General features: G+C 38.4%; 1 protein-coding gene across 1 annotated transcript in view; it reads left to right on the top strand.

Annotated features, from left to right (window-relative positions):
* Positions 1-24,702, top strand: part of LOC137006158 (zinc finger protein 585A-like) — a 567,148-nt gene that overhangs the window by 214,896 nt on the left and 327,550 nt on the right. Inside the window, exon 5 of the mRNA XM_067366698.1 lies at positions 21,475-21,994. Within this exon, the coding sequence (XP_067222799.1) occupies positions 21,475-21,994 (520 nt within the window). The remainder of the gene's footprint in view (positions 1-21,474; positions 21,995-24,702) is intronic.

Here is a 24,702-nt window from a genome sequence, read left to right as displayed (position 1 = left end):
AGGAGGGTGATGATGAGCATCACATCTCTGAGCAGCTGGATCAGTACCTCCGTGAGCCATTGATTGACAGACAGACTGGTCAGCCACTGGAATGGTGGAAACAGAATACATCCCGCCTACACCTTCTTGCACCACCGGCAAGGAAAGAGGGTATTTAGTGAGATTGGGAATATTTATGACAACAAGAGGAGCCGCCTCACAGGAGAACATGCAGAACAGTTGTGTTTCCTGCATGACAACCTGCCGTCCTTAAACTGGGAGTACTGAAAATTAGCACATTCCTTTTTATATTGTTCTGTAATGTTTACAAAATTTCCTTCACTCAAAAATGAGGGGATTTGCTAATTTTTTTTAATGCTGCTAAGTCAAGTGCACGAAATCTTTAAATTTTTTTAAGTTGGTTACTTGAGGACTTTGTTTTATATAAAAATGCAGAAAGTTAGAATGCACTTTAGATGTTCTGTGTCATTTATACCAAACACAAATGCTGCTGGTTGCTAGTGTGTTTGCAGCACTACTATTATTTATTTTTTATATATTTTTATTTTTTATATTTTTCAGTTTAATTGATTTTTATTTATAAAGTTGTATTTATTAAAGTTTACATTTATGTTCCTACAAACTTGAAAAATTCTACTTAATAAATGCTCTAAAACTTTTATGTATATGATTGGCAGTTTTTTTTTTTTAATATTACCTGTTTTATATATTTAATACTTGGTCAGTTTATTGATTTGTTCAGTTAACTTTGGATAAATATTTTATTTTAATACAGTGCAGTGCACAAAATTAAGATTGGAGAGATGTCAGTGTTCAATAAATGATGCTAAGTTTAGAAATGTTGTGCTTATTATTATTGTGACAATTTAGCATGCAAATGAAGAGGAAAACTAAGCGATCTTGGCCAAAAAAATCGGCCAAAAAAATCGGCAGCACATATCGGCCATCTGCCAACCCTGAACTCTAAACATCGGCCTGAACTCTCAGTAGGCCTACTCTAAATGTGCCGTTTAATTTATATCTGGATACTAAAATTTTAAACATGGTATACAGGCCCATATTGTTGCAAACCTGTCGTTCAGCAGCCAAGTTGGTGAAAAATGTCGCACAGGTGGTGAGTAATAACTTTATATGAATCCGTCTGACATCAAATTAATGCTAGATTTTTTTGCTAGAAATTCCAGACATGGCATCTGAGGACTAAATCTCGTTTTTCTCAGTTATTTTGCTTTATTTCCAGATTGATGATGCTTTTGGGAAACACACCCCTGTTCCGCATTATCACTTTCCCAACATTTGTGTCATTATTCTTAAAAGCTAATGTGAATTACGTTTGCATAGAGAAAAAAGGGACTAAAAAGAAGGAGAGGATAAAAAGAAGATCTCGTCAGTGTCCAAGGGTTTTATTTATATGTTCCTAAAGTTATCTTAGGAAAGCTATAAGCCCCGAGAACACCCACAATATTACAATACTGTAACTCTTTAACCGTTTGCACTAGCAAAATAATTCAAAATATCAAAATAGTGCTCCTGACAGTAGACAACATGCGCTTTACTCCAATATACGGCTTATTACGGTAATTTTACGCTTTCCGTCAGCAAATGACAACTTTTCAGGGAGAGCGGGAAGGAAGAATTTGAAAAGTTTACAGAGTTTTCGATTACAAAACATTATTAAAAAATGGACAAAAACAGGGTATACAAGAGAGGAGGCGATTGAGTTTATTTTTGGTGACACTATAGGGAGGAGGCTGAGCAGGACTCTTCAGACCTGGAGGAGGTGTAGCAACTCATAATGTAAGTGATATTAATCTGGTGGATTTTTAGACAGGTTTAGACTGAATTTAGATTTTTTTAAAATTTACTGTAAAGGAATATGAGTGCATTATGTTTAATAAAATATGAGAATAATAGAGTGCCCCAGGGATGACACGTTTTTGTAGGCAAAACCCGGAAGCGAGTTAGCATTTTAGGACTTCCGGTTCCAACGCCGTAAAGTCTATGGGTTTTTTGAATGGGTTTTTGCTAAATCGCCTGAAATAAGGTCTGTGGTAAACAAAGCCTCTAAATACTTTCACGTTTTGATCTATGACATAAAACACACCAGTTATAACCCACTTGTGATTTTTTAAAATTTTACTGTGTCTTCACAATCAGTGGTTGCTAACAAATTGCTAAAAGGGACTACTTCCTTTGGCGGGGACTTTAGACGTCATCATTAAAAAAATTTTGGACAGCATTTCTCATGAAAAAGTGGATAAGTATTCATACACAGCGCAGATCATAATCAGCAAACATGTTTTTAAATAGAGTTGTTTTCTAAATAAAGTTTGAGGAAGATTGGTGGTGGTGAAGTTGATCCACGACCATGGTGTGCTGTAGTCCGTTTATAGCCTACTGTTAGCCTTTTATATCTGACCACTTTATTTAGGCTTCAAAATGTATAAATGTTGTGTTAACTTGTAAAGATTATCTTGATAGACAAAACGTGTAAGTGTCATAACCCTTTGTTAAACACAGAGCTTATTTTCTGCGATTTTCCAAAAGTCTATGGGAAAAATGAATAGGCTTTCAGTCGAGAGAACCCGTGCACCGCTAACTTCCGGGTTGGCCTACAAAAACACATCATCCCTGGGGCACTCTGTAATAATTGCATGAATATTTAAATGTTGAATTTTGCAGGTAGTTTAAGACTATTTAGATTTTTAAAAATGTACTGTAAGGGAATACTAATTATGTTTTAAAAGCTATTACAATTATGAAAATATGACATGTTTTTGATGAGTTTATAATATAATACATTTCTCATAATGTAAAACTTGTTATTACATTATGAGCTCAAGATTTTACACACAGAGTTGTGTGCCATCCATCAGAACAAGCCCATGACACGGCAAACCTTTCAGGAGCTGCTGGCTGCTCAGCTCACAGTCATTCCCCTGGATGGCGATGCGATCATCTATCTGTTCCTGTGAGTGGCATTCAGGACCCATCGAAGAACGCCAGCATGGGTCGGTGTCGTTTCGTACGATGCAAAAAGAGCACCCCATGGAAGTGCCAGGAGTGTGATGTGGGCCTATGCTTGCGATTAGATAGGAACTGCTTCAGAGAGTGACTGGACTGAATTATCAAAAAACACCTGGAGAAAGAAAAGGCTCCTGAGTGTAAACTCTGCAACCCAGTGTGACAAAAAAGCCTTGTATAGATGTATTATAGTTCATTTTTGAAGTTTGAAGTGTTAGATTCTTTCGTCCATTACTTTTCAGATTTTTTCTAAATAAAAAGCAGTAAAAATGTATTCCCGTGTTCAACATTTTTGTCTAGTTAAATTCTATTTTCAAACTCACCGCACATTGATGGTCAATAAGTGTAATTTACTGAAAGCCGGGGCGGGGGGTATCCAATTTTACACCTTCTGACTTATTTACACTGTTAAAGAGGTGGATTCTCATGCTAAACATGGCCAAAGTTTCAAAACACAAGTTGGACGTAAGTATTTCTTTGCCAAAAATATTTTTCCAAATCCTCATAAATTTCGCAGTCTTTTTTTTCCAAGTATGGGGCTGTGTGACATCAGAAAGCTCGGAATTTCTTGTACGGGCACTTCTCCTGGAAGAGCGCGTGCGCACACACGTCGACTAGAGCGAGAGAGCAAGAGCACGGCCATCAACGTGCTTCGTTTGGCAGCGCTGCACAGTACTTGCTTGAGAAAGATTTATCACTTTGTTTTTAGACCACAAAATCAACAATGTCACCAAAGAAGTGTGTTTTTGGTTGTGAGGGAAAGATAACCTTGCTTCCAAATTAAGCCAGATAATCTTTCTTGAAAAGCCATCAATGCAACCATTGATACAAATGCCATATGTTTTTAACATTGTTTGAGGCCAAATGAAGTTGGGTCCCTTAGCAAAGAAGCTGCGCTGTCTGAGACGTCTGGCTCTCCTCACTGAATCTCCTGTAGGGCCCAGCTCCTTCAGCACCAAGCGCACATCCTCTTTTCTCACACGCAGACCCTTCTCTCTGCATTTGGCGTACATCCATCGGTACCCATGAAGTTTCTTACATAGATATATACACTAGATGTCGCTTTGGCAGTTCATTGGCACGAATGCATCAATAGAGCCGCCATCTTGGAACAAGGGAGCCCCTCCTCTTTAATGCATCAGCGTCAATGTAGTCAAAGGTCTAACGGAAATAAAATCACCATAAATCATCTTAAATGCGATTTTCGAGTTATATTTTGGTTTGTTCCAATGGTCAGACATGTATGTATCATTGAGTCCAGAGAAAATTTAAGGTTTTGATATTAAGATAATCTAGTTTTTAAAAATATAATGCATAGTGCTTGTAGGCCTAAGTTTATTAGTCACATTTTTCGACTTGAGTAAACTTCGAATGAACTATCGCTACTTACCTTAGCCTACTGCATGCAAAATTGCTACAATGGTGTGACTATATACATGTTAATTTAAACATTTATATTGTATTGGTTTATTAGATATGATACACAAAGCAATTTGCAGGTGGAAGCAAATCACACATTTGAGAGGAACATAATGTGAAAGTTGGATAGTTGAGGTGCCAAAGACCATTCAATCTTTTCTTTATTCCTGTCCCGCAATACTTTTGCCACATTAAACAAGTATGTTCTAAAGTCACATTCATACAGAACCCACCAAAAGTGGTGGTTGTCTATGCCATCTTGAGTCTCAACAATGTGATCACGAAGACCAAATATGTCCTCAGAGCCCGTCAGATGCAGTGCTCAGCCGAGTGAATCACTTTAACGGTACCTTGACTTGGTATTACTAGGCCTCTGTTGTTTCTGAGAGTAAGCAGATGGTATGTATCGCCAAAAGATGGTATGGTCAAAGCTACCAAACTACTACCACATTCTTTACATGCAAGTTTTCTCATGACTTGCCCAACTACAAATCCCGCAATGTAAACAAGCGCTTTGTCAGTTAGGCACCCAAAGTTTGTTGCTAAATATCTATGGTTCAACACAACACCAGTGATTTGCTCAAAGGGAGAGGATGCAATGCTGTCCTCATCATCGTCCTCAGCTGGTACCACAGATGACGTCAACAGCTGAGAGACACGTGGTGTCATCCTGTGGTTGAACGTTGGCTGTCTTCCCTTTAGCAATGCCACAGCGGACCATAATGAGTTTATAGGAACACGTAATCAATTACAAAATGTGTTAAAAAAAATTGCTGTGACAAACTTTTGAAAGATGATCAGGAAAGTTAAGCTTGTGTTAAGTCCAGGACAATCTAATAAAATATGTTTGACAGATAAGGGAATCTTAAAAAACATACATAAATTTGGGTCTTCACCTTTTAAAGATGAATTTGAAATATAAAAACATTTCATAACATTTACATCAACAATCATGAGCATTAAGATATTCTCTGAGAAAAATACTTACAGAAATAGTTAATTGTATTGTAATTGAAATGTAGAAGAAAAGTTTAAGTTTGTAGAAGTAATAGTGTGCAGTAAATATAAAAGGACAAACAGTATAATGCTGCGTTCACACCAAACGCGAATAGAGCGTCAAATTCGCGTCTACCGCGAATTTTGAATGCATTCACGCGTCTAGAGCGAAATAGACTCGCGTAAAAAACAAGCGTTTGAAGCGAAATTGACACGCGTCCGAGGCGAAATCCGCTTCTTGTGGGAGGGGCAAGTGCTAGGCGCTTGTCTGTTTGCAAGATGGCTGATGTTGATCATGCGTTCATCGAGAGAGCTACCGCTTTGTATTTGCTCTGGAGAGCAGAACAGCGGCGTAGGGGTCAGCGTCGCCGTACTTGGGTCCACCAGACCCTCTGGAGGCGTTCCCAGTTTGGCGAGTATCATCATTTGCTCCAGGAGCTGCGCCTGGACGACGGCCGCTTTCAGCGGTACTTCCGCCTCTCTCGCGCCCAATTTGATGACCTGTTGTCCCGCGTCGGAGCGAGGATCACCCTCCAGGACACCAACTACAGGCGCTCTATCCCAGCTGCGGAGCGCCTGTCCATCTGTCTTCGGTTAGTAAATGTGTATGTATTTTAAATGCAGTATATTATATATATATTAAATACAGTATGCTAAAACACATTATGCTATCAATGTTTCTCAAACTACGGATACCACTGTTGGTACTCTTTCTAGTGATACTCAGTAGGTCTTTGTATTTTAAGTCCTGATTTAATTTTATTTAAACCTGATTTTGTTCTGGTATAATCGTGGTTTAGACCTGATTGAGTCCTACTTTTGTCCTGGTTTAGACCTTTTTCAGTCACATTTTAATCCTTGTTAATTTGTGATTTAGGCTTCCTTTAAATTCATTAAAGTGGTACTATTGCAGTGTACTTATAATAATATTCTAATAATAATATATTATTATAATATTTATAACAATGTTTTCAAGGTTTCTTGCCACTGGGGACAAAACATTTAGAAAGACAATTTACAAATATCACTAAAAATATCATGATATCATGGATCATGTCAGTTATTATTGCTCCATCTGCCCTTTTTTTGCTATTGTCCTCGCTTGCTTACCTAGTCTGTTGATTCTGCTGTGCACATCCAGATGTTCTGCCCTTTCTAATGGCTTGAATATGAGCTGGCAATGGCATATGCAAATATTGGGGGCGGAGCCCCCGGCTGTTACGTAACAGTCGGTGTTATGTTGAGATTCGCCTGTTCTTCGGAGGTCGTTTAAACAAATGAGATTTATATAAGAAGGAGGAAACAATGGAGTTTGAGACTCACTGTATGTCTTTTCCATGTACTGAACTCTTGTTATTCAACTATGCCGAGGTAAATTCAATTTTTGAATCAAGGGCACCTTTAAGATTAAATGCAATATGTTCTATGTAAGATTATTGGTTTGTATGTTGTTTTGTTCTGCCTCCTCTCTGTTTGCAGGTCATGGCTGCACTGTGTCTGGTCTATCTGTCTGCTCTACTCCTGCTGGCCCAGTTCCAGGCTGTCAGGTCCACCACAACAATGCACATTTAATAATTTTAGACCCTGAGTCATTAACTTTTTCAAATGGTAGGTTTTCCACGTTAGTATATAAGGTAAAATGATAAAAGCAAGTAAAATGATAAAAACATTAATAGTTACAATAGCTGAACAAGGTCATTCCTCATTTGATGTATAATAATTCTATAGGTCTGTGTCGTTTCTTTGTTCAGGTTATTACTGTAAAATAATCTGTCATTTTTTTTGTTTTGATGATAAATGGAGCCAACCTCCAAAAGTAATTAACCTGTCCCGTGATTTCTTTGTTTTCCTCACACAACACTGTCCAGACACACTAAAGTATGTTGGTTGTCTTTACATTAAAATACATGTTTCATATAATCAAGATTTAGATATGGAATAAATAGCATACAAAATGAATATGTGTCATATATTGAAATCAAGTTTTTATGTGATAAAACACTTGCTTTGTTGTGCATTAGAACCACACCAGGCATTTAGTCATATTTCAAAATAATTTATTCAGGCCAAACATAAAATAATTTGAATATAATCTTAAAAAAATACAACATGTACAAACTATTTACATACAGAGACAGAAATAAGAAGGACCTCGCTTGGAACGTGGAAGAGCCTCAGGGAACAAAATGTAGGAGAAGAGGAAGGAGGGCATTCTGCGTTTCCTGCAGAGCCTGCTGCCTCATTTTTTTTAAAGCCTACTGTGGGCTGTGGGGGTCCAGTTGTTCCAAATTTAGCACAACGGTGCCGTTTTCCATCGCCAATTTGTACATTTGAAATTTTATAATTTCTTTAGTGTGAGGCGGCATGCTTTGCAGAAAAGGCAGAAGGCTGAGGAGGAAGTGTTCGTCGGCAGACTGTGGTGGTCGTGGTGGTGGTGGAGGTGGAGGACGCATCAGGAGCTCAAGCAGCGTCTGCTCCACCTCCGACGGACCATCACGGGGACGCCTGGTGCCTCTCCTCCTCTGTTGGCCTGTGAAATCAAAAATACAACACAAAGTCCAATGAGAAGACAGAAAGATGTTAATTGAAATAACAAAATTGTCTAGATATTGGGAGTGAGTGACATACATAGCCAGTGCTTAAATACAAGTGTGAAATTGTTTTGAACTTGCTTTAATATATTTTACTTAATTAAAGTTATACTTCAGACATATAAACATTAGGAAGATAAACATGTAAAGGAACAGTAGTTAAAAAGTATGTATGCAGATGATTGGTGGCATACATTGCAATAGAATTGATTATTAGTAAAGGGACTAATTCACAAATTGTTTGGACTTTATGTGAATGTTAGAGCTATGAGTGGATACTGTACTGGAGTTTTCTGCACGTAACATGTTCAGATATTGTTTGTACTATTGCCTTCACACACCTGTGGGTGCAGCAGCAGGGGGTGAAGGACCAGGGACTGGGGAGACAGGAGAAGCGGCAGGGGATCTCGGATCAGCCTCTTCATTATCTGTAGGCTCTGTCAAGACAATACTATATGTTAATACAACACGTTGGTAACAATAGTCATAGAGAGAATACATTATACTCTTCATCTGTACACAATGACAGCATATATGCCTTGTAAATTGGCTTAATTGGAAAACTCACCTGTTTCCGTATCCCCTGCTTCTGCCTCTCCCTCTCCCTGGTCCCTGGGGTGGTTGTACTCTATGATCTGGGCCTCGACCCCCACCATGTTACTGGTGGTCTCCCATGGGGTGACGAAGGGCTTGAGGAATCCCAGGATCTGTGAGTACTTCCACTTCTTCACTGACCCTGCTGCTGACCCACTCCTCTTCTTCATCTCCTTCCTCTTCTCCTTCAGGTACGTGTCCCTGAGGCTTTTCCATTTTTTACTGCACACGTTCTCTGAATAAACACATTATCTTGTTAGCGAAAAGTAGCTGTAGGGGGGGAATAGTTGTAAAAAACGGCGGGAAGGCCGCGGGTCGATACACAGTTCACTTTTGAGTCACCTACACGTTTATTTACAACTTACCAGGTTGCCCAATCTCCTGCACCGACACTCTTCCAAGCGAGGTCCTTTTTATTCCTGTCTCTATAGAAGTATGAACTTGTGTCATAAATCTCTGGGTGACTGCTCACCTATTAATATCAGTCATTCCTCCATTTTGAATGAGTGACTCCGGGCGGGCCTGCCGCCACAGCAGCAAGCAGGCTCCTGATTGGTTAACGCGGCACGAATTTATGCCAAAGTTCAAATTTTTCAACTCGGGCGTCAGATGCGAATTCGTGTCAAACGCGTAAATGCACAAAAAGCACCATTGGGCACCATGAGGCGAATTCACGTCTTCCGCACCACGCTAAACGCCTCATTCGCGCCGCGAGACCTCCAGACGCGCGTAAACGCGTCTTTACATTGACTTAACATTGAAATCATTCGCGCCAGACGCTCAATTCGCGTTTGGTGTGAACACAGCATAAGACAGACAGTGTAATCTTTGGAAAACAATGTGAGCTTTTCTTGTGCTCACAGCTATCACCAGCAGGTGGAGCTAATTATGCACTCATCAGACAAACATGCAGGCGATATTACCAATAAATGAATTTAAAGTCGTAAAGTACTTAAAAATGACATTTAAATATTTAAGACTTTCAGGTCATGTATAAGAACTTTACTGACAGCAGCAGAAGTAGTCTACCCCCACCACATTTAAAGACCCATTTTTTTCTCTTTTGTAATTTTCTTCCTTTTCTTGTGTAGTCCAAAGAAAATATCATTATAAAAAGGGGCATTGTAAAAAAAAAAGCCCTGTAGCTGAACGCTATGGTCCTGAATGAGTCCCCAGTGGCAAGAAACCTAGAAAACATTGTTATAAATATTATTATAATGTTATTATAATAATATATTATTATTATAATATTAGAATATAGTTTTATGAAAAATATTTTTATCAAGATAAGATTGCCCCTTTTTGCACATTAGTAGGCATTCTAGCTGTAAAACTATTCTACACACCTGAAGTTTTCTAACATTAAAAACATTTGATTAGGGAACAGGATACAGGGTACAGATGTGCTTCTTGATCAATGCAAATTTAAAAATTTAATCTGTTTTTGATTAACAACATGATGCTTCACAGGGATTAAATTACAGAAATGTCCTATCTTAAAGAGATAAAAAAAAAAAGAATTAAATTGCACACAATTTAATTATTCATTCTCTTGATTTACTAAAACGTGAGCACAAGTTACCAACTTGTTACAGTTAGGGTTACGAAATAGTAAACCGTGTGCACATATTAGTAAATCGAAGGAACAAATTAGTAAATTGTGCGCACAATTTAGCATACTATTTTTTTCCTGCATGTCATGTCCGGTGCACCGTACATATATTATGTAAACACAGACTTCTTATTTTGGACATGATAAATCATTGAACAGCTCTATCACAATAGAACCAAATCAACAGGAAGCTACTGATGCAGAATATTAATTATGGTTTGCTGTGCATCAATAGCTGGACTACCAACAGGTCCTGCAAGAATGTCCACATCCTGCAGTTGTTGCATCTGTGTCTGAGATGGACTGAATTGGTAAGCAGGAACTGTAACAACTTCCTGCCAATCCACGGCAGGAATTGCACCATCTTGCGCAGGTGTGTCCCCAAAAATCTGTCATGGCAGTGAGTGATGGTGTTTGACTCTGAAGACATCCTCTGACAAACATCTGATATGGTGTGTGGTGACCAGCAGTGCGCAATCCATGATTGTTCCACTGTTCCCTGAAAACCTCCAAGTCCCGGTTAATCCGGGGAATGTACACATGATGCAGTGCCCACATGTGTAGCTCGTTGGTACAGTCAATGACTCCATCACTCTAGAGAACAGAGAAAAGCTGGTGGTACACATTAGTCATGCCCCGCCAAAGATCTCCCCAAAGTCTCTCAATTCTTTGGTTGTGCACACTTCTACCACGGATGGCACTTCCTCTCTCAGATCCACGATAGATGTTCATAAACAAACAAACTGTATTGTTTTCTCCTCTGTGGTCACATCTAACTCGAGATGGAACCCCAAACCTAGCTGTGGCTTAAACAAACTGGTCAAACACTGTGCCGGCCCTGTTGTTGTCAGAAGCTTTCAAAAATACAACCAGTCTGAAAAAATCCCATACTGTCACACCCCAACTCTCCTGTCATTTCAGTTTAAATATGAATCACTAGTATTCGCTGGGTCACATGACCATAAATGATAAGATTACTTCCTCTCAGTGACCATTGCATGTACCCTTCACTAATAGGCCCTTAGTAAAGGGATTCTAATACTAATGGCGTCCTTTTCTCAAAGTGCCCTTCAAGGGCTCAAAAATGCAGTGTGGAATTTGACCTTGAATATGCGGCTAATAGTGATGTAATGATTTTTACTTTGTCCATCAAAGGACACAAAGTAAAGTAGGGATTGGTACTCACATCACCGCTGACGTTGTGATTTTAGGATCACACGTCTCTTAAGGGGTGATTATGAGTACATCAGATGACCACTTCCCCTTTTTTCCCTAGTTCAGGGCACCAGTCAAGGTGTTTTACCTTGGCGGTATGAGAACACTCCCAACAGGGGCTTTCATTCATTTAGAATTAATGTAAAGTGGTCAGCTGATTTTTCTGAAAGATTGGTGATATTGCTAACTTGTAGAACCTCTTCTGTATTATCAGCACAAGGAAGACACAAGTGTAATAAAAATAAATTTTATTAACAAAAAGATAAACAAGAATAACTAACACAACTACTAAATGAATACCATGAATGATAAAAGAATAAAGTACATAAGATACATAGAATACAAGTGATTAAGTTGGGTGTGGCTATGGAAGAGTTACGTTATCTTATGGAAAGATAAACTGTTTCTCTGAAAATAATAAGGTGGAGAGCCTTATTATACACTAAACAAATAAATGAAAGATTATTTATTAACTAACATCAGCTATATTACATCTAATGTGAATTAGGAAATTATATACTGATAAAATACAACAATGCCAAGGTCTCTGGAAAGAGGTTTGGTTAAGTGATATTTACATTCCACGTGGTCGAGTCCGATGACGGTGATGTCTTCCACTGGTTGTGCGGGGTGACAATGCAGTGGGGAGAGGAGCCACAATCTGTTTCAACAGTCTTGAACACGAAGCTCTGTGTGATGCTGATCTCCTGGAGCACCAAAGGGTCCTAAAATCTGGAACACGCAGATGAGGCCCTGGTGTAGGTGCAGAAGGTCCTTAACAATCTGGAACACACAGATGAAGGTACCTTGAAGTGAAGGTTTGCTCTCCTGAGCTTAACCTTGTTGCAGATGTCGTCACTGTCTTGCTGGACGGAAACTCTGAACATAGTGTTTGTTGATGTCTCTTTCCTCGCAGGCTAGAGGCTCAGAACGTTTGAACTAATTGTTAAATACTATTGAACTAGCATATTGCATATAAAAATTAGTTCAAACGTTGGCCTGTGGAGGGCAGTAATACGCTTAGCAGCGTCTACACTGCTGGAATTCTAATAGAGGAGAAGAAGAAGAGAGCTAGTTCAAGATGAGAATTTAAGATTAAAACTTATATAATTTTCAATTTTTTTTTTAGAAAATGAGTGACTGTTTCACTAGATAAGACCCTTATTTCTCATCTGGGATCGTGCAGAACAGTTTGAAGCTGCAGTGAAACTAATTTTGACCTTCAATCGTTTGGTGCCCATTCAAGTCCACTATAAGGAGAAAAATCCTGGAATGTTTTCATCAAAAACTTTAATTTCTTTTCGACTGAAGAAAGAAAGACATGGACATCTTGGATGACATGGGGTAAATTATGAGTAAATTATCAGGAAATGTTAATTTAAAAGTGAACTAATCCTTTAACTTTAATGTGCATGGTATAGGCCTACTTATTAATGTCATTGTAGGTCACTTTGGACAAAAGTGTCACTAAATACCATAAACATCAGTCAAGTTATTATACTGCTGAGCTCTAGCATCCATTTCATTATCAAGTGTAACCTAAACAATCATGTCTATTTAACTTCACCTGCTGGCCCAAGAATCACTGATTCTGTCTGTTTCTCGCTGTAACAGACTCTGCCTGCTCACGGGCTTGCTGCTCTGCCTCATTTTGGACATTATCTTCAAGTGTATTCTCACCTTCCTCAGACCTACACTCCTCTGTGCTACATTTCTTCTTAAAAAAATTAGAGATGCTTGTTGATTTTATCTTCATCCTGTGCAAATTGACATAGTACAGTGTGACTAGCCATAGCTAGTAAAATAAATTTGCAGCTTATTAGCACTTTATTAGCTAATGTTAATTCAACACTGTAAAAACTTTACTGAGGAACATTTAGTTGGCAAAAAAAGTTAACTTTAGAAGCAGTGGTGTAGTGTAGTTTTTTGTACTGAGTATTCTGTGAAGTCCCGTTTGGATTTTGTTTTGCACCATTTCCTGCTAATCTGTCATCATAGTTATGCATTTGAATTCACTAACTTGAAATTCGATTCAATATCAATAATAATGATTCAATAATAATGTTATTTTGCATATACTGTATATCAGGTACAGTAGATGGCAAATTTTCTCAAGAAAAAAAAATCTCTCAACTAATGAGTCGTTCTACGAAACGGGTGCCATTTCCACTTTGCATTTTTCAAAATTTTCATTATGAACAAACTTTTTTTTAAACAAACCTACAAATTGAAAGATATGTTAATCCTCCAAAAAACATATTTTCCCACCTCAAGCACAAAATCTTTATTAATATTATCCTTTTTATTCAGGCAAGGAAGCCATTCTTGTACCACCCCGTCACGGACAATGTGTACGCCATTGGAGCAGTAAAACAAGAAATAGATTTTTAAAATCTAATGTTTTCCTAATAGAAATATGTCCTTTTTTTGGAAACCATCAATAGAAAGTCTGTAATTTAATATATTTTTTTATTTTTAGATTTTTATTCATGAAACATGAATTTGACCTTTCAATGGCCTCATTGTTTGTACTGAAAAATTGAATTTAAAAAATACAAATAAAGTTACATTTGTCTGATCAGTCCACACAACAAGAACATCATTCAACATTAATTTATGTAATATTTAATTTTCTTTAACATGAACCTTTAACAAAATGACCCTGTGACGGGGTGGTAACTGATGTGACGGGGTGGTATGGACAAAGTGTTTCTCTATATGATCTGCTGGTTTTAAACTTTAAAAACTGGGGGAGGGAGACATTCAAACTGAGTATAAAGTGTGTGAGTGATATAGTGAGTGAATTAATGAACCAAACAGTGTTGCCAAGTCTGTGTTTTTCCTGTGAAATTGGGCTAGGCTACTTTTACACTGTTGCCGCGGGTTGTTTTTCATGTCCACGGGTTGAAGCGAGCACAAATAACATGATATTTAGCCCTTGGAATGCACATTTTACCAAGGGAACCCTTAAAAAAGTTTTACCCCCCAGAATATGATTTTTATCAGGGGACATTTTGGGATGAAATTTACCACACCGTCACGTTTTTGTGATGGGGTGGTATGTGACGGGGTGGTAAATTTCATCCCAAAATGTCTGCAAATCTCCCATGTGGTCAAGTTTCTCACCTAGCATACATGCATTCAATCTGAATTATAATTATCTTTGTATTAATAATGTAAAAAAATAATAAAAAACAGTTTTCCCTATCTATTGTGCGTGACGGGGTGGTAAGTGTAAGCTTGACGGGCCCTGCCTAACATGAAAAAGCAACAAATAAACAATGCAAAAAAATATTCATAGTTGCCTTCTTTTTTTCCCGGTGGCTATAAGGCTCAAATGATGTCACTTAGGCTTTGTGATGTCATTTAAAGGAACAGAGCATTATTTATAGATAAAACAAGTTAGTGTGACGGGGTGGTAAGTCAAACTGAGGGACGTGCACAAATCATAAAATATTTACAAAAAAATAAGGTTTATTGTGAATAAATATATTTTGTTTAAACAGGGACACACATATAATCCTGAAAATAGTATATGTTTGAAAAAAATATATAACTTATTTGGTGATATTTTAGATGCAAATGTCATGTTGGTTAACACGGACATGTGAAATTGGCTATGTAATAATGAAAAATAATTAAAAATAGTATGCTAATCTTCAAAAAAAACATTTGATCATATATTATGTCAAAACGAACATCTGACCAAATGTTGCGGACCCAAATGGCCCCCGTTTCGTAGAATGACCCTAATGCTGTAAACTACACATTCACTGAAGGTTAAAATTAACTGATTTGTATACAAACTTAAACTACACTTAATGTGTTTCAATTCGGACACATGAATGAACTCTTTATGAACTCATACAACCTTTTTTTACCATGATTGTTTGTATCATGTTTCTCACTGTTTTAATTTTAATACAAAGATTAACTGGTAAAACCGTCAATGCACTTCTGTGATTGTAAACAATGCAGCGTGTGAACAGGACTTTTATTTTGGAGTGACGACATGACGTCATAAGACTGCACCGAACTCCTGCATCTGCTGAAGAAAGGTTTGTTTTAAGAATTTAATCTGTTTAAATCTATAGAAACAGTTAAAGGATTTAATATTTTTACAAACGATGTGAAATTAGTTTATTTACTATTTAATGTAACATTGTGATTCTTTATCTAAGTGTAATGAAGGATAATTGTGTGAGTAAAACCAAAGACTATAGAATAACACAAGACGTGTCACTCGTATTGTTTTGAATGGGAAAAAGTGTAACGCGCAATATGGCGGAATAAGTCCCGCCTTCTAAAGTCAAGAGCCAATCGCCGACTGGTAAAGTCATCGCGTCACTTCAGCGGCCGTTAGAATCACCGGTTTCTATAGAAACAGTCAGACGCCTCCTTAGAGACGCGCATTTAGGTCTGCGCATGCGCATTAGCTTGATCCAGCCTGAAAAAAAATAGTTTTTTTGTCATGATTCGAGCGTTTAGAAACTAAATTTATGAGTCGGTTGTTGTTAGATTTCATTGGTGATTTCAAATATCAAATTTAATCGTAAGGTTGACGAACAGTTTTGGAGAATCTGATGTTTCCCCATTCAAAGAGATAGGAGCTGCATGATGCCCAGGATGCCCGAGAGGCGTTTCAAAGATGGCCGCCGAGTGAAATGACTTGTCTTAAAGGGACTTTGGTAAAACTCATATCCACTGATGAGAAACAGTAAACCTGCGTCTCATTTCTCTCTCTCTATATATTATAAATCAGTTTATCATGAACACGAGTTCAATCTCTGGCGATTAATGATGGAGAAACTGAACTTTTAAACTCCGAGTCAATTGAATCAAATACTTTTTATAAAATGATTCAGTGAATCACGACACGTGCTGCTCAAACAGTGAACATGAACGACAACAACAAACACTAACAAACTAACTAATCATGTTTCATCAGTTATAAATGCCTAAATATGAAGTTTATTCATTTGCAGTGTTAGTTTTTTAGAGAATATTTGTCTAACCGGGTCATTAGACCAATAACTCTGTTAAATTATTCTCTTCTTAAAGATGGCGTTTAAAAAAGAGGAGACTGAAGACATGAAGATGGAGTTTATTAAAGAGGAAGAGAATGAAGATATAAAGATGGTGTTTATTAAAGAGGAGACTGAAGACATGAAGATTGAGTTTAATAAAGAGGAGTTTGAAGACATGAAGATTGAAGAAACATTCAGTGTGAAACATGAAGATACTGAGGAACAAACAGGTTGGTTTTATTCTCACAGCTGAACTCAGTCATTTGATCATTACTAAAATGTTCAGCTCTACAGAAATAGAGAATATACAGAAGTATGATTTTACAGAAAAGTGTCCTAATTCACTCGGTCGGTTCATTCACTCCTTAAAGTGCACTTACTATAGAGCTAGAGTTAGTGTTTGGTTACTTGTAATTAAGCATTATTAACTCATTACTATAGTGAGTAAATGTGGTAATGTGTAACTACATCACTTTAAATTCAGTGTTTCCATTAAATCTAATCCTGGACCACAAAACCAGTCGTAAGTCGCACAGGTATATTTGTATATTTGGGGGGCACCACTACTATTTTAATTATGAAAAAAATAAATAAATAAACGTTAAGCCAAAACAAATTAATTTAAAGCTCAACTGAAACAGAAACTGGCGTTATAACCTATAATTTGGCACAAATCCAAATTTTTACATAGTTACGATTTGGAGGCTAAACTATATTATTTAAACACTTTTATTGTACACATACTACTATAACTTTTTACATATTTGGTTGAATGTATGTTATTTTTACAATTAACACGCTGCAATGTCAAGTTGCTAAAACTGATATATGTTGTGCGTACGTGAGGCGCGATCACTTGAATTTACTTATTAAATTTTCCACTTTGTCTTTTGCTATGCCTACTCGGACATTTATGGCCACATAGATGTAACACCATTCAAATCTGTGAAGGGTTAAAGGTTAAAGGGTTAAAATAATTTTGCAGTTAAATATCCAAAAACCACTAGGCCAGTGTTATATATTTTGTTCACTTGAGTACCTACAATATTTAATTTACAATTTTAACCAAGGGTCCGGGACGTGGGAGGAGTTGCCTGTCTATGATGTCATACCCGCGTTCCCCTCGGTTTAATCGATTGTATGGTTTGTCATGCTTAATATGTGTTTATAATCATTAAATACTATAAAAAACTGCAAACAAAAATAAACATACAATATTTCATATATTTATTCGTTTATTTTAAGTTGTTTTTAGTTTGTTAGAATCTCATGCTCACAGATGACGTGGTCGTTGAGTGCCTCAGGCAACTGTTATGATTGCATTTGAATGAATAAGCTACCTAGAGATGATTAACAAATATTTTTAAGTCAAGTTGCTGTTTTCATACTTCTGTAATATTTTTCAGTCAATATTAAATTACATAAAGAACTATGAGTTTTAGTTTGTGGTGTATTTTTGTAGGTTTCAAAATAACTTGAATGCAAAGTAATTAGTAATTATGTAATCTGATTACTTTTTACATTCAGTAATCATGAATGTAATCAAATTACAATTTTAATGTAGTAATTTGTAGTGGATTACTTTTTTTGAGTAACTTACCCAACACTGCCTATAACAATGTCTGACGTTTATGTTTGACGAGGCGTGAGCAAGTCAAATAAACCACGCAAAATGATCAGAGCGCTCAGACTGAAGCCTAGTTTTACATAAGGAGGTGGGGTAAAGTAATTATTACCAGAGCTTTTCAGTGATTTTAGTCCCGTCCGAATGTGCCATCTCAGTAATCATTACGGGCAATGTCAATTTACTTCATATTTGTGCAGTTTTTATTTTTATACAAAAACAGCATTTTATGTAAAATTAACTTTATAAAAGACCCGCATTTCTAACTTTCATTCATGAGGATAACATGGATAATTTGACATGGTTTAAGCCACGCACACACTTAACAATTGTAAGGCCGATTATGAATGTAAATCGACACTTATGACTGATCGCGCTCAAACGCGTCCAGTCAGAGCCAGTTGCGTTCAGTCTGCGATTACAGTCGGCATTTAAATTCCATGTATAAGTATTTAAATCGGCTTCAGCCGCAGGAAACAATCACTGTATGTTGAGCTCAGTCTTAGAATGTTTTAGATAGTCGTTAAAGCCGGGGACACACCTAACGATTAGCTGAAACATTCTAAGATTTAACTGAACACACATACCGATTGTTTCCTGCGACTGAAGCAGATTTATATACTTACACATGGAATTTGAACACCGACTGTAATCGCAGACTGAACGCGACTGGACGCGTTAGAGCGCGATCATTCATAAGTATCAATTTACATTCATAATCGGCCTCACAATCGTTAAGTGTGTGCGCAGCTTAAATGTGTGCCCGGCTTTAGTGTAAGATTTTTGCCCATCTTTTGAAAAATGCAGTTTTAAAAGTAAACTATTACTTTTACCAGTAGATGGCTGCAGAGCTCCACTATCCTCCAAAAACTATCCTCCAAATGTTGAGTAAAAAAAAATAGAGTAAAATTACATTTATTATTATTTTTTTTTTAAAAAAACAAAACAATTATTTTGTTACAAAATTAAATTTTGTTGCCTGGGGTCTGTGGAGAACCCAAAGACCCTGAAGGGGCTCGCACACTGGACGTGAAGCTCAGCGCAGCACGACTTTAAAATTCGAACGCATTGTTTTCTATGAGTGTACGCACACCGGCAGTGACATTCGGCACCTGTCTGAAGTGCCCAGCTATGACTCAAAAAACAATGCGTTCAAATTTTAAAGACGTGTCCGGTGTGCAAGCCCTTGTGTAACGAAGTGTAGCGGTTATTAATCAATTTATGGATGAAATATGAATATAATAATTCATAAGGTTATGAATAAATTATGATTCATATATCGGCCCAACGGGGAATTAAACATATATTGTGAATCAATTACAACGAATTATAATCAGTTACATATATGATTAGTTCTGGTTTAATGATTATTTAGAGAAACTGTTCGTTTGTCCAGCAAACTAAGTCCCTCACAGAATATTATAAACAGAGTTACTCTCTGGCCATGAAAATAACTCAAAGCATAAAGCGATCGAAAAACGTTAAAGTGACTTGGTTTTCAGCTGAAAGAACAAACAGAACAATCGAGCATGAATAACGTTTTAATATATGCAAACTACGAATACAGAGGTTATACATCTAAATATATATACAAGAAAATACACACCTATGTACAAGAATAGAAGTAGAGAAGGAAAGAGAGAAGGCAAGTAGCAAACTCACAACCAGTCCTAAGCCAGCACGGAAATCAGTTTCATCATCTAAGATTGAGAAACGGCAGTATACTTGCATTGGGTGCGTGCGCGAATTTCAGGTTAGCGCTGGTGCAGTTCGTTGGCTTCCTCCGTTCAGCGGGAAGGTTTGAACTGAGGACGAGAGTGAGTTTCGCTGGAAGATGGCGATCCCGAAGCTGAGCGCGATGGCAGCGCGTGGTCACCGGAGAGGTCCGGGAAAAACGTGCACGAGATGCTCGTGAGACAATCGGGAGAGAACACACAAGAAATTGTGCGTCTTTGCTTTTATGACAGATAAGCCGACACACCTCCTTGAGGTGGGGTAGCCAATAACCTGGGTGCAAAGTTGGCGGGAAAGCTTTCCCTTTGTTTGGCCTCACGACTTAATCCAATGATTTATGACTACCAGATCAGATCTCCAAAAGGAGTGTGTTCTTCACAGTATCATTAAACACATAGAAAAATGCATTTGTCAGCTGTGTGACATCTCAATGAATAGCTCGTGTCCGGAGCTTTACGGAGAGACCAAACTCGATAGGTCAGAAAGGCATAGGAGAGAAGTTATGGTTTACAGACAAAATTATATCGTTAAAATGCACACTAGCACAAATACACTCATTTAAACACTAGGAAACATGCATAGGCCCTAAAAATATATGAAATATATATTTCAGCATAGTGGTAGTTTACAAATACAGATCAAAATGTATGATTGTGTGTTTCTGTGTCTGTCTGTGTGTGTGTTTTTGTGTGTCCCTGTGTGTGTGGGGTGTTGGAATGTGGATCTGGTCAGTCTCTGGGGGGGGTGCTCCTTTTGAAGTCAGCAAAGTGAGGAAGTTGCCGTTTTCTGTTTACTCTCTCAGGTCCACAAACCTGCCGAAAGTCACAGTCGTCCGGAGCCGAGTTAGTGATTAACAAACAAAGTTCATCAGGTTAAAAGCGTTCTGAAAACTCCAAAGTTTATTGATTATCCTGATACGTGTGCATACGCTACACTTGAGTGTACTGCACAAGGGTTAAAGTAGCTAGACAGATTCTGCCAGTGTTGGTTCAGAGTAAACAATGATGTACTTCTGAGTCCTTAAGATGGAGGGAAGTTAGCAAGGCAAGGGCATAAAAATCTGAACTTGATTGCAGCCCTGGAGTACCTCAACAGGACACTTTGTAGATTTATTTGAAATATACGTCAGTCTCAGATCAGAGTATCAGAGCTGATGAGTTGAACCTAGAGCAGGAATGACCAAACCTGTTCCTTTGAAGAGGTGCACGTCAGGCTACATCCTAGGTTACGTGTGGCACTCACAGCCTACGGCGTACCTACGGGGTACACACGACGCAGAGGTATAAATCAGCCTTAAATCTTCAGGAATGCTTGAAAATTACAGGCAGGTGTATTTGATTAGGGATGAAACTTAACTCTGCAAAAGAGTGGCCCTCCAGTACCAAAGCTGCCCATCCCTGATCCATAGGATAGGATAGTGTATAGATCATAAATGTTGTTAATTTTAATGCTTTAAATTGTTTTTTTTTGTCTATTTTTGCCCTAGATCTGATGGCACCGAGAGAGGCGAGTCATGAACTTAATGAAAGGGATGAAGAGAAAAAACATCATTCAATGAGTGAAAAAAAATCAACAACATTTTCCTTACAAAAAGGAGCTCAAAAGACTGGAACTAAAAGTTATTTCACCTGCCAACAGTGTGGAAAGACTTTTGATCAACATAGAAACCTTCAAGTCCACTTGAGAGTTCACAATAGAGAGAGATCCTTCACTTGCCAACAGTGTGGAAAGAGTTTCACACGTAAAGACATGCTTAAAGTCCACATGAAAATTCACACTGGAGAGAAACCTTTCACTTGCCAACAATGTGGACAGAGTTTCAGACATAAAGGAAGCCTTAAAGACCACATGAGAACTCATACCGGAGAAAAGCCTTACACCTGCCAACAATGTGGAAAGAGTTTCAGTCATAAAAGTAGCCTTAAAGACCACATGAGAACTCACACTGGAGAAAAGCCTTTCACCTGCCAACAGTGTGGAAAGAGTTTTGTTAGAAATGAAAACCTTAAAGTCCATATGAGAATTCACACTGGAGAAAAGCCTTACACCTGTCAACAGTGTGGAAAGAGTTTCATTCATAAAGGACACCTTATAGACCACATGAGAATTCACACTGGAGAAAAGCCTTACACCTGCCAACAGTGTGGAAAGAGTTTCAGTCGAAAAGGACACCTTATAGACCACATGAGAACTCACACTGGAGAAAAGCCTTAAGCTTTGATTGTTTGTTTTCTAAAATCAAAATAAAACAGCTCTATGTTGCAATAAATCAAGGTTGACACAACAGCCTCTTAAATGTTAAAAGTGTGAAACTCACAGTTCACAAAGCTTACGCTACATCCTATGCCTTCTCTATAGGTTGTTTGCACATGATGTCAGTGCTGCACGCGAAATGTGGCAGGAGGGGAAGGAGTGATTGATAAGAATATATTCTATCCCATTGAATGATAATTTGGTGTTTTCACTTCAGTTTTGTAGAATTCGGTTTACAATGTTGATCATGAAAACTGTGTCACATGCTGCTGCTTCAGCCATCATATGGTAGAAAATGTCAGAATAAATAAATGTGTTCAACGAGCTGACAGAAGTTGATCCATTTCTTTGTGGGTAGAGTGTAAATGTAACGTACTACTAACTAACGTAACCTTGGTTCCCTGAGATATGGAACGGGTACTGCGTATGGGGAAAGGTCTCCTTTTTCCCCATTACTGAAGCCTTTTTCAATAACGCAGTGTAACTGCATCATCACTGGTTCACTTATAGACAAGTTGTTGAACCAATGACGGCATGGCATAGCTGCGCGGCCTATGGCGACAAAGCGCGCAAATAAGCCAGTCTAAATGGGCAGGGCTACAGCTATAAGCAGGCATTACGCCATAGCATTTCAGGTCATTCGACTGAAGCGACGACACTGAAGCCGCAGCCTTGTGGCACGGCATGTATCACAGTACTCGTTCCGTATCTCAGAGAACCGAGGTTATGCTAGTAACCGAGTACGTTCCCTTTCGATACTTCACTTGTACTGCGTATGGGGAAGGAATTCAACCGCGCCGTGCCACAGCAGGGAATGACTGGACTTGTCTTGGATACCGCGAGGGAACCAGTGGACAAGTGAGAAGGCCGGAGCCGTCGAACCCATAGTTAATCTCGCAAACGGAAGTTAACTCCCGGAGTGGCATGAAGCGGAGCTCGATAGAGGCCACTGTATCATACCAAGAGGGCCCGAGCTAGTAAAGTCGGGACATCCAAATTATAAAATCTGACAATGGTGGATGGCAAGGACCAGCCGGCCGCCTCACAGATGTCTTAATAGAAACTCCACTGGACCAGGCCAAAGAGGAAGCCATTCCTCTAGTGGAGTGGGCTCTGACTCCTATGGGGTAGTTCTGGCCCATAGAGGAGTAACAAAGAGCAATAGCGTTGACTGTCCAACGCAAGAGACGTTGCTTTGAGACCGAAGACCCTTTGGTGCGGCCGACAAAGCAGATAAGGCCTGAGGTCAGCTGAACGCAGTGGCTCAATGGGAGGCCATTTGAGAGCTCTGAGGACCAGAGCAGGGGCGTCGGACTGGGGGGGTAAAGGGTACCGAGTACCCAGGGCCTGAGGCAGGGGGGGGCCCTTAGAAGTCAGTTTTCTATACATATATATACACATGCACTGACATTTGTATAGCATTTATGAACAAATAAAAAAGTTACTGTGCAAAACTAAACTTGTAGTTAGGCACTGGTTTGGTATAAAAAAAGTCATTTTCATGTTGTGCAGCGCCCCACCACCCCTCTCGAATCAATGTAAATGGTACAACCCGCAGGTCAGGTGCTTCTGTGGTGAATAAGTTAATTAGACAGGAGCTGGAGTTAGCCGTGATATGAACTAGGAAGACAGGGGAAGAGTCATGTCTTTCCATAAGAAAGGAAAATCAGGGGCTCAAAAACGAATAGAAAAGAAGATTAAAGAGAGAAAGGCAAATGAGGGCAAGCAGTTGCTCACTCAGGTTTTTGAAAAGAAAGGTGAGCTCCAAATGCATCATCGAGCATTGACATTGTTTTAACATAAATATCTACTCCAGGTAGAATAGCATACATTTATGTTCGTACTCTATTTGAATAATATACCAATACTTTATAGTATCACACCCTACATAGCGAGCAAACAATATTTCTGGGTAAATAACGGAGTGAGAAGCAGACGGAGGCGGAGCCTGCGCAGCTCGTCTCCTCTTCTGCTGCAGTTCTCCCATTCTTCCCAGAGTCAGAAGTTTACATGAAAACACTGTATATTTCCCTCCATTATCAAAATCTAACACCCGCGAAAACACAGATCGTTAGCGCCTATTTTACCGCATTGTTATGCAAATCAGCTCGCGCACACTCTTACATCAAGTACAGGACTGTTCTCAGTTTAATGCACATCTTAATGATTGAAAATGACTTATTTTAAAACGTAATTCAAAGACTGAATGTCTAGTTTGGCGGTTAGTGTACCCTGTGATTCTATAGTCTGCATTTATTTTAAACAGACAAATAATCAGCAATTAACTTGTACTTAGCCTACACTTTAAAAAAGGTATTGTGACAATAAAGGATATTTTAGCAAGTTAGTAGTACTTTTGACAATAAAACAAAAATATATTAATCGGAGTGTGGCTTATTTTGTTTACATTTTAAGTGTTTTTATAAAAATGCAATACCCCACCCACTGGTATCACTATGGTATTTGGTACAGGGGCCCAGCAAGATGGTTTGTACCCAGGGCCCAAAATTTGGTGCTACGCCCCTGGACCAGAGAGAGGTCTCAGGTGGGAATGTTGAGACAACGAGGTGGATTCAATTGCCTAGAACCTCTCAAGAAACGCACCACAAGGCT

Source organism: Chanodichthys erythropterus, chromosome 3 (assembly GCF_024489055.1).
Source record: "Chanodichthys erythropterus isolate Z2021 chromosome 3, ASM2448905v1, whole genome shotgun sequence".
In the NCBI taxonomy this organism is placed as follows: domain Eukaryota; kingdom Metazoa; phylum Chordata; class Actinopteri; order Cypriniformes; family Xenocyprididae; genus Chanodichthys; species Chanodichthys erythropterus.
Note: the sequence above shows the minus strand (reverse complement) of the source record. Positions and strands in the feature narration are given on the sequence as shown.